The sequence below is a fragment of the Musca domestica genome, unplaced genomic scaffold (genome assembly GCF_030504385.1).
Source record: "Musca domestica strain aabys unplaced genomic scaffold, Musca_domestica.polishedcontigs.V.1.1 43, whole genome shotgun sequence".
Taxonomy (NCBI): domain Eukaryota; kingdom Metazoa; phylum Arthropoda; class Insecta; order Diptera; family Muscidae; genus Musca; species Musca domestica.
This window is the reverse complement of record NW_026712332.1, coordinates 470,195-483,991: the sequence shown is the minus strand read 5'-3', so window position 1 is coordinate 483,991 and position 13,797 is coordinate 470,195. Positions and strand designations below refer to the sequence as shown.

The following is a 13,797-nucleotide window of genomic DNA, read 5'->3' as shown; positions in this document are numbered from 1 at the left end:
ATAACATACATTTGAGTAAATTTTCATCAATCTACTTCAATGAGTTCGGAAGCTAGAGTGATTTCCACAGACGTACAGACCGACGGACATCGCTAAATCGACATAGAATTTAATGCTGATCAAGAATATATATACTTTGTGGGGTCCAAAATGTGTATTTCGAGGTGTTACAAACGGAATGACCAACTTAATATACCCTCCATACTATGGTGGAGGGTATAAAAGTACGTAAATGTACTAACAAGGCTTGAAAATCAGGGAATAAAATGTAGTAAAAAATCTTACAGTTGTTATTGAGCCATATAGAAAAACTATAGAGTTCTTAAGTAGCAGGTATATCTCTGGCGGAAAATTGTCTATCTGCCCTCCACATTTTCCTATGACATCTATGTAAAGTTATCTGCCGATATTTCAAATTGTAATGACTTAAATCAAATTATTCAATGGAATTCTCTGAATATTTGTGCTTTGAGTTCATAATAAGAATTAACATAAGCCATACGGATGCAGGCGATATATCATTTGCCTCACCGAAATATCCATTTGATTGGGTCCAAACTTCGTAATATTTTTACCAAAAATTGACAGAGTTCAGAAATATCTCTTACTCCTTGTGGTGCCTCCTACTCAAAAGTTGAATATGTTGCAAAAATACAAATATCATTTTTAGTGATTAGAGTATCAGATATAGTTAAAGCTTATCCCATCACAATATTAAAACTATAGAATGGGCGAATGGCAATACCCGACAAAACACAATTTCTGGATATAATTATAGAAAAACTCTAGCAGATTATGAAAGTAGAGTTTAAAAAAAATGAGACATATGTATTGGCGTTTTGAAAGTTTACATAGAAAAGGAAATAAAGGGCACAAATTCCGCACATCTTTCTTTAAATTTTTTTCGGATTAAGATTCCCTAGAATCCTATCAATTTAGGTATATAGTGTCTCCGGCAATATCACAAATAATAATACGAGGACAATTTTTGTCGAAAAGGCTAACCTTCAAGGAAACACCAAATAGGCCCTTTTGATAACTTTTTCAAAATATGGTTTAAACTCCCTTTAAACGGTATCGCGGCAGGTCAAAATATTCTACAAAATTTGTTTGTCATAAAATTCAACTACATGCCCCAGTCTTAATCAAAAGTCTGGGTCGTAACCTTAATGCCAGAAATTCACAAATATTAAAAAAAAGAAAATATTTAGGGTTAATTCCGTACTTTATAAAATTTTATGCAAAATTCTCCCACAAAGCATAATTTTAGAATAATGGCGTCAAAGACAAATTTATTCTTCATCAAATTTCACTGAAAAAATAAATATGCAAAAGGCACCTCTATTTCCACTTTATATCAAGAAAAAATGTTCAACAATATTGCTAAAACGAGCGTGAAAATATTTCCTATTTTTATCAATTTTCCTTCGGTATGGTGATGGTATAAAAACCATACACCACATAGTGGTAAGTGTATTATGGCTTTGTTCATTTGTTTGTAACATGGAGAAGGAAGCGAAATAGACCCCTAGTTACTTTTGGAGATCTTCATAGAATCACTTTCTGAGTCGATTTATGCATGTCAATCCGTCTGTCTATCCATCTATAGTGCATTTTTTTAAGCCCGATAAAACATGGAATTGTAAAAAATAACACAAAAAACTAAATTTTAATCAAATTTTTTTATTCGAAAGATCAATACGTGACATTAACACTTGAAAATGATTTCGGGCATATGGGCACCGCTGCTGTTCTTGACGAAGTGCATTCTGGACGTCCAATTTTGGCCACTTTTTCGAGCACTGCTGGCCGTATGTCACGAATAACACGAACAATGCTAGCCTCCAAGACGTCAATTGTTGCTGGTTTATCAACATAAACCAGTGACTTCACGTAGCTCCACAGGAAATAATCGAGAGGTGTCAAATCACACGACCTTGGAGGCCAATTGAGAGGTCCACTTTTCGAAATCAACTTATCGCCAATTTTGATTTCAATAAGTCGATGGTTGCGTTTGCCGTATGACACGTAGAGCCATCCTGTTGAAACCACATCTCCTCCGGATCAATGTCATCCATATTTTTAAACAAAAATTCATTGATAATGGCGCGGTAACGATCTCCATTGACCGTAACGCGAGCTCCGGCCTCATTTTTGAAGAAATAAGGTCCGATGATGCCACCAGCGTGAAAACCGCACCATACGGTGCATTTTTCTGGATGTGATGGAGTCTGTAGGGTCTCTTGTGGATTGGTCTCACTCCATATGCGGCAATTTTGCTTATTAACAAACCCGTTAAGCCAAAAATGCGCCTCATCGCTGAACACAATTTTGCGATAAAACAACGGGTCATTTGTCGACTGCTCTAGAGCACAATCGGCAAAAGAAAGACGCATATAATGGTCTCTCATGATGATTTGTCAGAGTATACTTTTTACAATTTAAAGTTCTATCTATCTTAAAAAAAACTGCTTATTTTTGTGAACAAAATGAAGGTCGCCCTTATTATCCGATCGAGATGAAATTTTCCAAGGAATATTTGTTCGGCCCAAGGACGAATCCTATTGAAATTTGTGAGAATCGGATCAAATTTAGATATAGCTCCCATATATATCTTTCGTTTTAATTGTGCACCAAATGGCCAATATCAATCTAAATGTCTTGAAATGGTGCAATTTCCGAATTCAGTCAAGAAGCAAGTACATCAGATTTGGTAAAAATCGGTTTGGATATAGCTATAGCTCCCATACGTATGTTTTATCCGATTTTGGGTTTTTAGTCGCTCACATTCGTAACCTGCACTCCACAATAATGATATTTGGTACCAGATATTTTATGGAGCTCTAAACTACATTTTTCAAATTTTATCGAGATCGGCTCAGATTTGAATATAGCTCGCATATATTCTTATTGCGAATCAGGTTCATTGTGCACCAAATGGCTAATAACAGCCCAATTGGAGTGAATTTCGGACGTACGTTTTCATTTGGTGGAACTCGGCTCCGATATACGTTTATTTAATATAATCCTTTTCGGTCCACTCTTTTTGGTATCTCCCCCTCAAAAGTACAAAAATTCCGAAAAATAAGGTGTATATCCCATATAACGAATCGACTATCCGATATATTCTAACTTTACTTCGTGGTATTTATATCAAACTTAGATCAATATCGATCATGGAAAAAATTTTCTCATTTCTCCTCACATTTCTCACATTGCATCTGATGCAACGCTGGGATATGTAGGTCTAATCTTTTTATATGTCCTCTAAAGAAGGTATACATAAACAAGTGGCGAGAGTATATATCTTTATAACATCGGTTTTAGCTTTTTTTGGCGATGTCCCGCCAACCTGGCGATTTTTTATGCGTTTGGCGACTTAACTTTTGCTTTGCCGACGTGGTGATTTGTTGGCTAATTACAGAACACTTGGTAAATTGTAGGAAAATTGCTTTTTGACTGCAAAACACTTGGTTCAATTTGTAATAGCGTTCCAAAATACTGAAATTTTGAAGAAATTTTAAACGAATTGAGTACTGCCATTGACACACCCAAAAAGACTATGAGAAAAATATGAATTTGAAAATGGTGCTGTCAATTATCACAAACATAAATTAGGTTTTCGAGAAGACAAAAAATGTGAACTAAATTTCCATTAGAAGTATATGAAATCCTGTGGGGAAATTACAATTTATAAATTAGAATAAATACTTTAAAGGTGAAATTACAAAAATTTACTTAAATTTACCGTCGAAAAATACCGCTCAAATGAAACCTTTATATGGAGGCTATACGAAGACGTGGTGTTGCAACATTGTCATGACTTTAGTAATAATTCCGAACTTCAAATACAAAATTTGATAAAATATTTTAGTGAATAATGTAGCTAATATCATCAAAATACCGAATAAAGGGGGGTAAAGTTGTATGGGGCCTTTACAAAGACGTGGACGTCCATAGACAATTCTCTTCCACTTCAAGTACGAAATTTGAAACAATTCAGGTGAACAATGTCGCTAAAATCATGGAAATACCGAGTATTTGGGGGTACCGTTGCATGGGGTGCTATGCTAAAAGTAAGGGTAAAGTACACAGAGGAACTCCTTGTGTGGATTTTCAGACTATTCCAAAATTTGGCTACAATTATTAAAATAGCGGTGGTCAAAACTAAAGCAACTAAATCGCAAAGACAATAAATGTCCTGTAAATTTTACAAAAATAAACAAATCATAATTATTTTTCCAGTTTTAAATGAGGTCTATACTTCACTTTTAAGAAAGTAAAATAAAAATACAAAAATAATTTTGAACGAAAATAATATATGGAAAGCTAAAATGACCCAATTTTTGCTTGGTCAAAACTAAAGCAACTTTTTGATTTTTTATTTTAAAATAATTATATTTTGGCTAGTAGTCGATAGCATCCATTATTTTTGATAGCAGCTGCACACCTACGAGGCACTGAATCTATAACACGTTCAATTTGATCCTTGGGTATGCTTTCCCAGGCACCCCCGAATTCTTTGGAAAATGTTGTGCTTATTTGTTTCCGAATCTCGCTTGATCTTCCTGTCTACGATACTCCAAAGGTTTTTCTATAGAGTTTAGGTCAGGCGATTGTACCGACCATGACAAAACATCGATTTTTGACTCCCGCAACCAATATTTGATGCATGTTTGGGATCATTGTCATGCTGAAACACCCAAATGAGCCTAATATTTTACTCAGCGTAAGGGAACAACGTGATGTCAAACACATCTTTGTAAACAAACCGATTCATAACTTTCTTTATTTCATGGATAGGACCCAAGTCCATAGAAGAAAAATTGTGAAACGCCATCTTTGACCCTTCCTCATGCTTTGCAACACTGCGGCTTGAGTCCTTCATTTTTTCGGTCTTCTCACTGTAAAATTTTTCATGTCTGAGCCTTTAATATTAAACGTAGACATATCCCAGATATAATGTTTTTCAATTGAGCTGGATACCACTTAATATTAGCGTTTCCGAAAACATTTCATATTTTTCCGATATAAAGGGCTTTTTTGATGGCTTACGGGCATGCAGACCAGCTACCACTACTAGTCTACGCACTGATCTCGAGCTTATATTCAATGATAGCTCTCTCACCAATCCAGTTGTACTCTTAAATGGTTGTTGTTTATTTCTCTCACAATTTGTTGATCAGTACGGGCTGAAGTTTTTCACGGCCTTCATCCGTTATAGACTGTTACTACTGATCCAGTTTCATTAAACCGACTTAGTATACAGAAATATTTATGAATCACAGAAATATTTATGAAATATTTCTCGGAAATCATTTTCTGTGATAAGTTGTTTTCATAGTCACTGATAATTGCTGTGTTGCTTCTAGCCATTTTTAAACTTTTTTGGACAGTACTTAAAAACCGAGAAGTATGAATGTACAACAGAGTTGTTTTGTTTAGTCCAAGCCAAAATCGGATTAATTGACTTTACCATACATTATTATTTTATATAAAAATGAATTTTGGTTTCTTGTTTTAGGTTTTTTAAAAAGTGAATAAAGTGCCTAATTTAAACACAAAAAAAAAAAAAAAAACTTTCTCATTTTCTTAATTTTTAAAAAAGTTACAGTTAAAAAGTTGTAATTTCAGTTGCTTTAGTTTTGGCCACCAGTGTATATAGACAATTCCTTTTCAGGGGGTAAAGTAGTCGCGAGGAACTCTTTGTGTAGAATATCAGGCAATTCCATTAAAAACTGTGGCTAAAATCATCATATATAGAATATCGAGGACCGATTAGCCCTCTTCAACCTTGACCTGCTTGCAGACAAAAGATTGATGTCGTCATGACTCTAGAATTAGAATTTTAATATATTTTGTGGGGTTTGAAATTATTATTTCGATGAGTTCCAAACGGAATGACGATTTTAATATACGCTCCATACTATATATGATTCAGGGTATAGAAAGGAGGATTTCCTATATTCATCACTTTAATAATTAATTATCAAGTTTTTGAAGTCTTAACGACGTAATTAAATAGACATTTTATTGTCTTTATTGAATCGATATATTTTGTTGGTTGCAAAAAATTCAATAAGTTAAAAATGTTTTACTCATCCCAATCGGATGAGGAAATTTCACTTCAAACCATTTCAACCAATTCTCTCACCATACCAAATATTTGTGTGGGTGTGTGAGTGTGTGTGTGTGTGTTATTTCTTGATAATATAAACCAGACTACTTCATGTTCAACTTGATGAATTTAATTAATCAAATAACTTCCAGCCACTCTTCTGTTTTATTCTGTTCTGTTCTCTTCTGTCTGTTTTTTTATGTGGCAATCTTGTTGCCTTTTCCTTGTTGCGGATTTTTGCTTTTAATACTTAACTAATGAAATTTGCCGAAATGAGAACAATCACCAGCCCATGGCAGGCAAACAGCTATCGTTTTGATTTTCACTTAAAAACATTATCAATTGAGTATGCTCGAAAAAAACATGCTCAAACAAAAGTTAAATATTCCTAATTGAATTGGGGTTAAACTTTAACGAAGTTTTATTTATTTTTCAGTTTTATATCACTACAGACATTTCAGAATTAAATGGAAAAAAATCTTGCTTCAAAGTTTTGCATAAATCTCCTCGTTGATACCATTCTCATATTTAATTCGTGGCCACTGCATATTTAAAGACTTTCAGAGGAACCCCAACTGACCCAAAAAATACTCTCATCACATTAAAGTTAGTCCTTGCCAACTTCATTCGCCACTGATTACCCACTTAAGTCGTCCACATTCTTAATGGATTAAATTTTACGTGTTGTATGTAACACAAAGTGTCACTTCTCTCATTTGTGGTTATTTAAGATTGTCCAACAGACAGACAGACGGACACGCACACACGCACGCACACATATCCACATTGCTTATCGAGCTTAACGACAAATGCCTTGTAAAGTCGCTGAGAGACAACACATTCTCAAACATGTGACAGCAAAGCTAAATAGTCCCTTTTTCAATAACAGCGACAGACCGAACCGTACCGAACCGCACCGCATATACTTTTCGTTCATAGATGACAGCTCTCAAAAACAGATGTGCATGGAGTTTTGTAAGCTTACGCATAGTTTCGATTCAAAGTTTGTGCATAAATGTCGGGATAATAGGTCGCATTTAATTATTAGTTGAATTGGTGTTTTAAAACACATGCCATGGCAATTTTGGCGAAGATAAATGTTTAGACTTGGGGACACAATCTGAAAATAATTTGAGTCGGAAACCTGCCGCTAAACTATTTTTTCCTAAATAGTCAAAAAAAAGTAGAAAAGTTTTGAGAGCCACGAAACTCTCCACCATAAGTGTAGATAGCAACAAGTAAAAAGCCGTACTACCGAAACTTTCCTTGGGTAAAGGAAACATTTTTATATAATTACCCGCGTGGGTAATGCTGTTAAACTTTATAATAAAACCATAAAGTGAGTGGGGCCGTCATATGGGGGCCATACCAAAATGGGAACTCTATAGAAAATAGTATTCTTCAAGGATTGTCATCTACCAAATCTTCGTTAATACCAAATTTGAAACAATTGATTGGAGCTACAATTGGCAACTTTTAGACAAATGTTGTTAAAATCATCAAGATACCGACTAAAGGGTGGTACCGTTGTATGGCGGCTATACCAAAACGTGGACCTATATATACAATGTTTCGCTACCGGAGCTAGAATCCATTATGACCTACAAATAACAATTTTAGACCAAAAATGTACCAAAAATCATCAAAATACCGAATATCGCGAGGTATCATAGTATGGCGGCTATATCAAAATGCGGACACATTATTTGTTTTTGTCCAAACTATTTCAACGCTTCCATATGTAAACCCTAGGGACCAAAGTGACAATATCAAATTCAGAATTTCAGTTCTATCACTTCACCCAATACCAAACAATATAACATTTTTTGCGCATATTTAAACCAAAGTACATCTTTTTATTCATGACACCAACAGTGATCAAAAATTATACCCTTAAGTACTTTTCGAACCTCAACACCAGATACCAACAGACCCCTCTATATAAAATTTCAGGTCAATACCAAATATAGTACTTTTCGAAAAAAAAAAAACAAATTTCGAAAATCACCTGCTTATATTAACCACATACGCCAACGATGTCATTTCAGCTCAATTCATGTAGTAAGTACCTAATTTAGTACTTTTCTTACAATTATAGTATACATTTCCAACAGCACATCAATATTTCAATTCCAGATGCCAAATGAGATCTCAATATCAAAAATCGGGATTCCTGCCCTATCCCTTCCATTTAGTCTACATTCTTACACTTAGCACACATTTTCGAAAACCAACTCCTTACATCAAATCCATTTCATTTGATCATTTCATTTTTTACCACTATCCTTCACATAATTCCAGATGGTACCAAATTAAAAAAAAAAAAAAACAAACCTTTAGTTGGTCCATCCTACACAAGATCAAAGACTCTTACTCCAATATCACATTCCGGCTCTATTCCTTGTCCAAATACCAAAGTTAATACTATTTAGTACCTTTCATACCCTCCACATTGAAAAAGAGGGAATATTAACTTTGTCATTCCGTTTGTAACATCCCGTAAGGAATATATAGATGACTAGCATACAATTCTAAGCATTTAACGATGTCCGTCTGTCTGTCTGTCCGTTATTTGACGCAGAGCTTCAAATATTGGCACATGGATTTTTTATTGAGTCTAGGATGGTTGGTATTGAAAATGACATATAACAGTCTTCGTTTTCCTAGTTAAATATTGTCTGTATAAGTTCTCGTTTTGCCATATAATGGCCTTATTTACTTACTCTCTATGTAGTATATGTAGGAACACGATTGAATTCAGATACTTTTTTAAAAATGTTTTTTTTTACCTATTGATGGAGGATATTAAAAGTTTAACCGGGTGAACTTAATTGTTATACCCTCCACCATAGTATGGAGAGTATATAAGTTTGTCATTCCTTTTATAACACCTCGAAATATACATTTTAGACCCCACAAAAATGATCACCATAAAATTCTATGTCGATTTAGATTTAGACATCGGTCCGTCTGTCCGTCAGTGGGGAATTACTCTAGCTTCCGAACGAAATGACGTAGGTTGACAAAATTTTACTCAAATATATATTATGTCTGCAGGACTTTTGGTATTGAAAACGGCCCATGTGGGTTTTGGTATAATGATACCTACCCCATATAATGGTACATACCCTTTTTCGGTATTTTGGCTTTAAGCGACATTATTCATCGGAAATGTTTCAAAATCAGTATTTGAAGTTCGTATTGGATATTACAGCCTATGACGGAAATTGTCAGTGCAGGTCCACGCATTCGTATAGTTCTCATATAATAGTACCTCTCTATATTCGGTATTTTGATGAATTTATCTACATTAATCACCGATTTTTTTCAAGTTTCGCATTTGAGTATTGTAATGGCTTATAATAAAAGTTGCATATGCAGGTCCACGTCATCGTATAGGCCCTAACATAATGTATTCATTCGGTATTTTTAAGATTTTAACAGAATTTTTAAGGGATTTTTTTTTTTTTGAAAATTTGCTAAATTCGTTCTAAATGGTGGTGGTATTAAAAGTTCGGCCCGGCCGAATTTACAGCTTATTTACTTGCTTTGCTTTTTAGTATATATTTGCAAATCCCCTGACATGTATCAACTATACCACACAAAAGGTGATCCTAGTGTCAAACTTTAGACTTCAACTCAATGCCTTACCCAAATATTAAATGTAGTACCATTAAGTACGTATTTCCAAAAACACCACCAAATCTCAGCCACACACACTAGCAGTGATATTAATTCCAGCTTTCAAATTTCAAGCAGTATCCGTTCACACAATACCAAATTTATACGAGATAGACCCATAGTTCCTTTTGATGATCTGCATAGAATCACATTCTGAGTCGATTTATGCATATTCGTCCGTCTGTCCGTCCGTCTGTCCATGTATTCTGTTGTGAACAAAATGCAGATGGCATTTATTGTCCGATCGAGATGAAAATTTTCAAGCAACATTTGTTTGGCCCAAGGACGAACCCTATGGAGGAGGTAATCGGTTAAAATTTAGATAGAGCTCCCATATATCTTCGTTCGATTTGCCTTTATTGTGCACCAAACGTGTAAATAAGACCGAATAGTTAGGATTTTGCACATACAACTAAATTAGGCCTGAAAATAAGTATGCCAAATTTGATCGAAATCGGTTTCAGATATAGCTATAGCTCCCATATATATGTTCATCCGATTTGTTATTTTGTCCTCCGCAGCCCTTTTATGCACTCTGTAACAACAATATTTGGGGAATATCAAATGCAGCTCAGAAATACCTTCGCTAAATTTTATAGATATCGCTTCAGATTTAGATATAGCTCTCATATTTTATTGTTCACCAAATGTATAATATTTGTCCAAATAGGATGGAATTTGGCACATACGACCGATTGAGTCTAGAAAGTAGTATGCCAATTTTGGTGAAGATCAGTTCAGATATAGCTATAGCTCCCATGTATATTGTTCATCCGATGTTGTATTTGTTACCCACAGCAGTAATATGCACTCTGTAACAACGATATTCGGGGAAATATATCAAAACAGCTCGGAAATATCTTTGCCAATTTTATCGAGATCGGTTCCGATTTGGATATAGCTCCCATATATATTTTTATCCGATTTCAAATTAACTGTTCACCAAATGGGCAATACAAGTCCGAATTTTAAAGATACAAATGCGGGTTTTCTGCGCTATATCATACTGTGTTTTATTATTACTGTAATTTAAGAAAAGATCATATTTATTTTCCAAACAAGTTGAAATTTTGTATAAAAAATTTTTAGACCCTGAAATAAGCCTATTTTTGAGAAAATAAATTAGATTTCAGCTTTGCCCCCATATATATTTCCAATATGCGGTAAATCGCATTTATGAGTTTCATTAAAGAAAACTGCAATTTTAAAACAGCAGCGGTTTCAATATGACTATAGATATCATACATATCTCATCCGATTCCATATATAGCAGCAATATTTGGTACGAGCGTTCACATACAGCACAGTAAATTGGGATCAGAAATGCTCTAGATCCTTGTCGACATTTATACCTACTGGTACAAATATAATATTTCGCTGTATGATTGCAACAGCAAATTATTTCAGATTCAAATCAAATTTTTTCAATTTCAAATTGTCATATATTTTAAATCGTAAGTTAGGTTGATTTACAATTGTTTATATTAAGTATCAATTTTCTCATTCCTTTCATATTTGAACCAATCAAAATACGTCCTAATGTTCATCTATGAAGGACACGTCTGCTATGGCACATTAACAGAAGGACACTTGGATGGTATTTTGATTGTGACCGCAGTGGCAAATGTGAAACTTTTATTAATCATCATCATCATCGTCAACGGCATAAGCAACAGCAGCATTGTCACAAACGTTTTCACTTAATGCCATGGCTTTTGTACTTTGAGTGTGTGAGTACGTGTACGTGTGAAAACTTTGAATCTCATTTACTCCAGTGAACGCATTTGCATGACTCACACACAGCACGCTTTGGAATTTTTACAACATGCTTACTACACACATGCGGTTGTGAAGTTGCGAATGTATGTGTTATGTGTGTTTTTCATGTATGTGTCACATTATGTGATTTAAAACATAAATCAAAGAATTCAATTAATATGCTATGAATTATGACAATCAAACTAGAATGGAATTCCGACAAACGCACAAACAAAATTATGCACCAGTTTGACTGGCCATTGCGGTTAGCGAGCGAGCGGGCGGCAGTGTGCTTGACTGCGTCAGCCCAGCTGACCGGGTGGTCGGAACGACTGGTTGACCATGGCAAGCAAACAACTGTGAAAATTTATGTGATTCAATTTATCTCTTCACACAAAACAATCACAATTGTTTACAAAAGCCATCTATATCAATATTATGTGTGTGTATGTGAATGTGTGTGTATGTGTTTGAGTGCGTCGTTGCCTGCTTTTGTTATGCTTTTTTGGTTTGTTTCTTTGTCACTTGCTTCAATCAAAGTGGCTTTAAAAACAAAGCCAGTGTTTGTAACAATATTTCATCAAGGGAAACATTTACATAATATTTAATGAAATATGAAATAATTTTCAATGACAAATCACACACACACACAGCGCACACACCATAATGAATGCTATTTCAACAACTGTTGTTGAGACTGGTCAAAAAATCAAACATAAAACACATGGCGTATGATTAATATGTAGTGCATACAGATGCGCATACGCAGTGGGGGAAGGAAAAGAATGTTTATTGTTGTGGCGACACATTTCACATACAAAGTATGTTTGTCATTGTTTTATAGCCATATGTATAGGTAAAAGTTAAAAATATATTTTTAACAAATATAATGAAGCAGTAGGTTTGCCGAGAGATTCATGCCCACAGCTTATTTAAAATATATTGCGTCTTGATTATTCAAAATATTGACCCTGATGGAGTTGGTCTAGAATAATGAAAATTTTATGACGTACCATTACATCGACAACTTCCTCCACTGAGATACTAGTAAATTCATATCGGAAAAATAAATTTATATTAAGTTAATTTCTGTGGTTTTTCTAATCCACATATAATGCACCAAATAAAAGAACAATATTCCTTAATTATAAGCCATAATTTGAACGTCTAATTACTAACATCAAAAATAGTTCTCTGACTTATGATAAAGTCATGTATCTCAAATGCATGTAAATCCAAATCTTTCCATCTCTGTTCACTTAGGCCTTTTGGGATTCACAACGCACAAAGTGTTCAGCTTGAAAAAAATTTGTAATAAAAACTTCATAAATCGCACTACATTTCAGACTTTCAAGGTTTTTTACCCTACAGAACAGAGTGGCAAGCGTATTATGTCTTTGTACATTGTTTGCAACGTGGAGAGAAAGCGAGATAGAATCACTTTCTGGTCGATTTATGCATGTCAGTCCATCCGTCTGTACATGTATTCTTGTGAATAAAATGCAGGTCGCATTTATTATCCGATTGAGATAAAATTTTAAAAAATATTTGTTTGGCCCAAGACGAACCTAAAAAATGGTTTGAAAATCGGATCAGAGGGTGAGATAAAAAATCTGCAACAAAGTCAAACGTAATAAATTGAATTTTCTTAATTTTTTTTATGAAAGAAAGCAAAAAGTTTCAGAAATAGCATCAAATTTAGAATATGATTAGATTTGTTCGAATTGGTCACCTTCGGCACGAATTATGACCTTTTAAACGGCCAATGTATTTTGGCCCATTCCAGGCGAAGCGCTTGCTTGAGGTGATGACACTTAGGTGTTTTTAAGTGTCAACCTTGCTTTTTCCAAAATACTCCACACACAATAGTCCAACGGATTGGAATCCGGATATTTTGATGGCCATTGTGCGATGGAAATGAAAGCGAGGAACCTCATTTTGTAACCATGGGTGGGGCGTGCTCAATGCGATGGTGCTGGCTCGTGTTGGAATGTCCGAGGTCTAGGGCCAAATGTTTGCGAGCCCAAGGATTTAATACACCCTCTAGAATATTTCGCGATAATATTCGGCATTTATTCTGATGCCACAGTCAATTAATACGAACCGAGGGCGACCATCGGTTGTTATGGCGGCCCACACCATCACCATGGCGCTTGAGTTCTGGTGGCCAACCGAAATTGCTCATTTCAGCTGACCTCTTTAGCAAGAAAACACGATCATTTGTTGTTTGCAAACTGCGG

The 13,797-nt window shown here is 34.8% G+C and overlaps 1 protein-coding gene across 1 annotated transcript in view; it reads right to left on the bottom strand.

The window, feature by feature from the left end:
• Nucleotides 1-8,161, bottom strand: part of LOC131804361 (mucin-3A-like) — a 221,148-nt gene extending 212,987 nt beyond the window's left edge. The window contains exon 1 of the mRNA XM_059127193.1: nucleotides 8,148-8,161. Coding sequence (XP_058983176.1) covers nucleotides 8,148-8,161 — 14 coding nt within the window. The remainder of the gene's footprint in view (nucleotides 1-8,147) is intronic.
• Nucleotides 8,162-13,797: the final 5,636 nt, after the last annotated feature.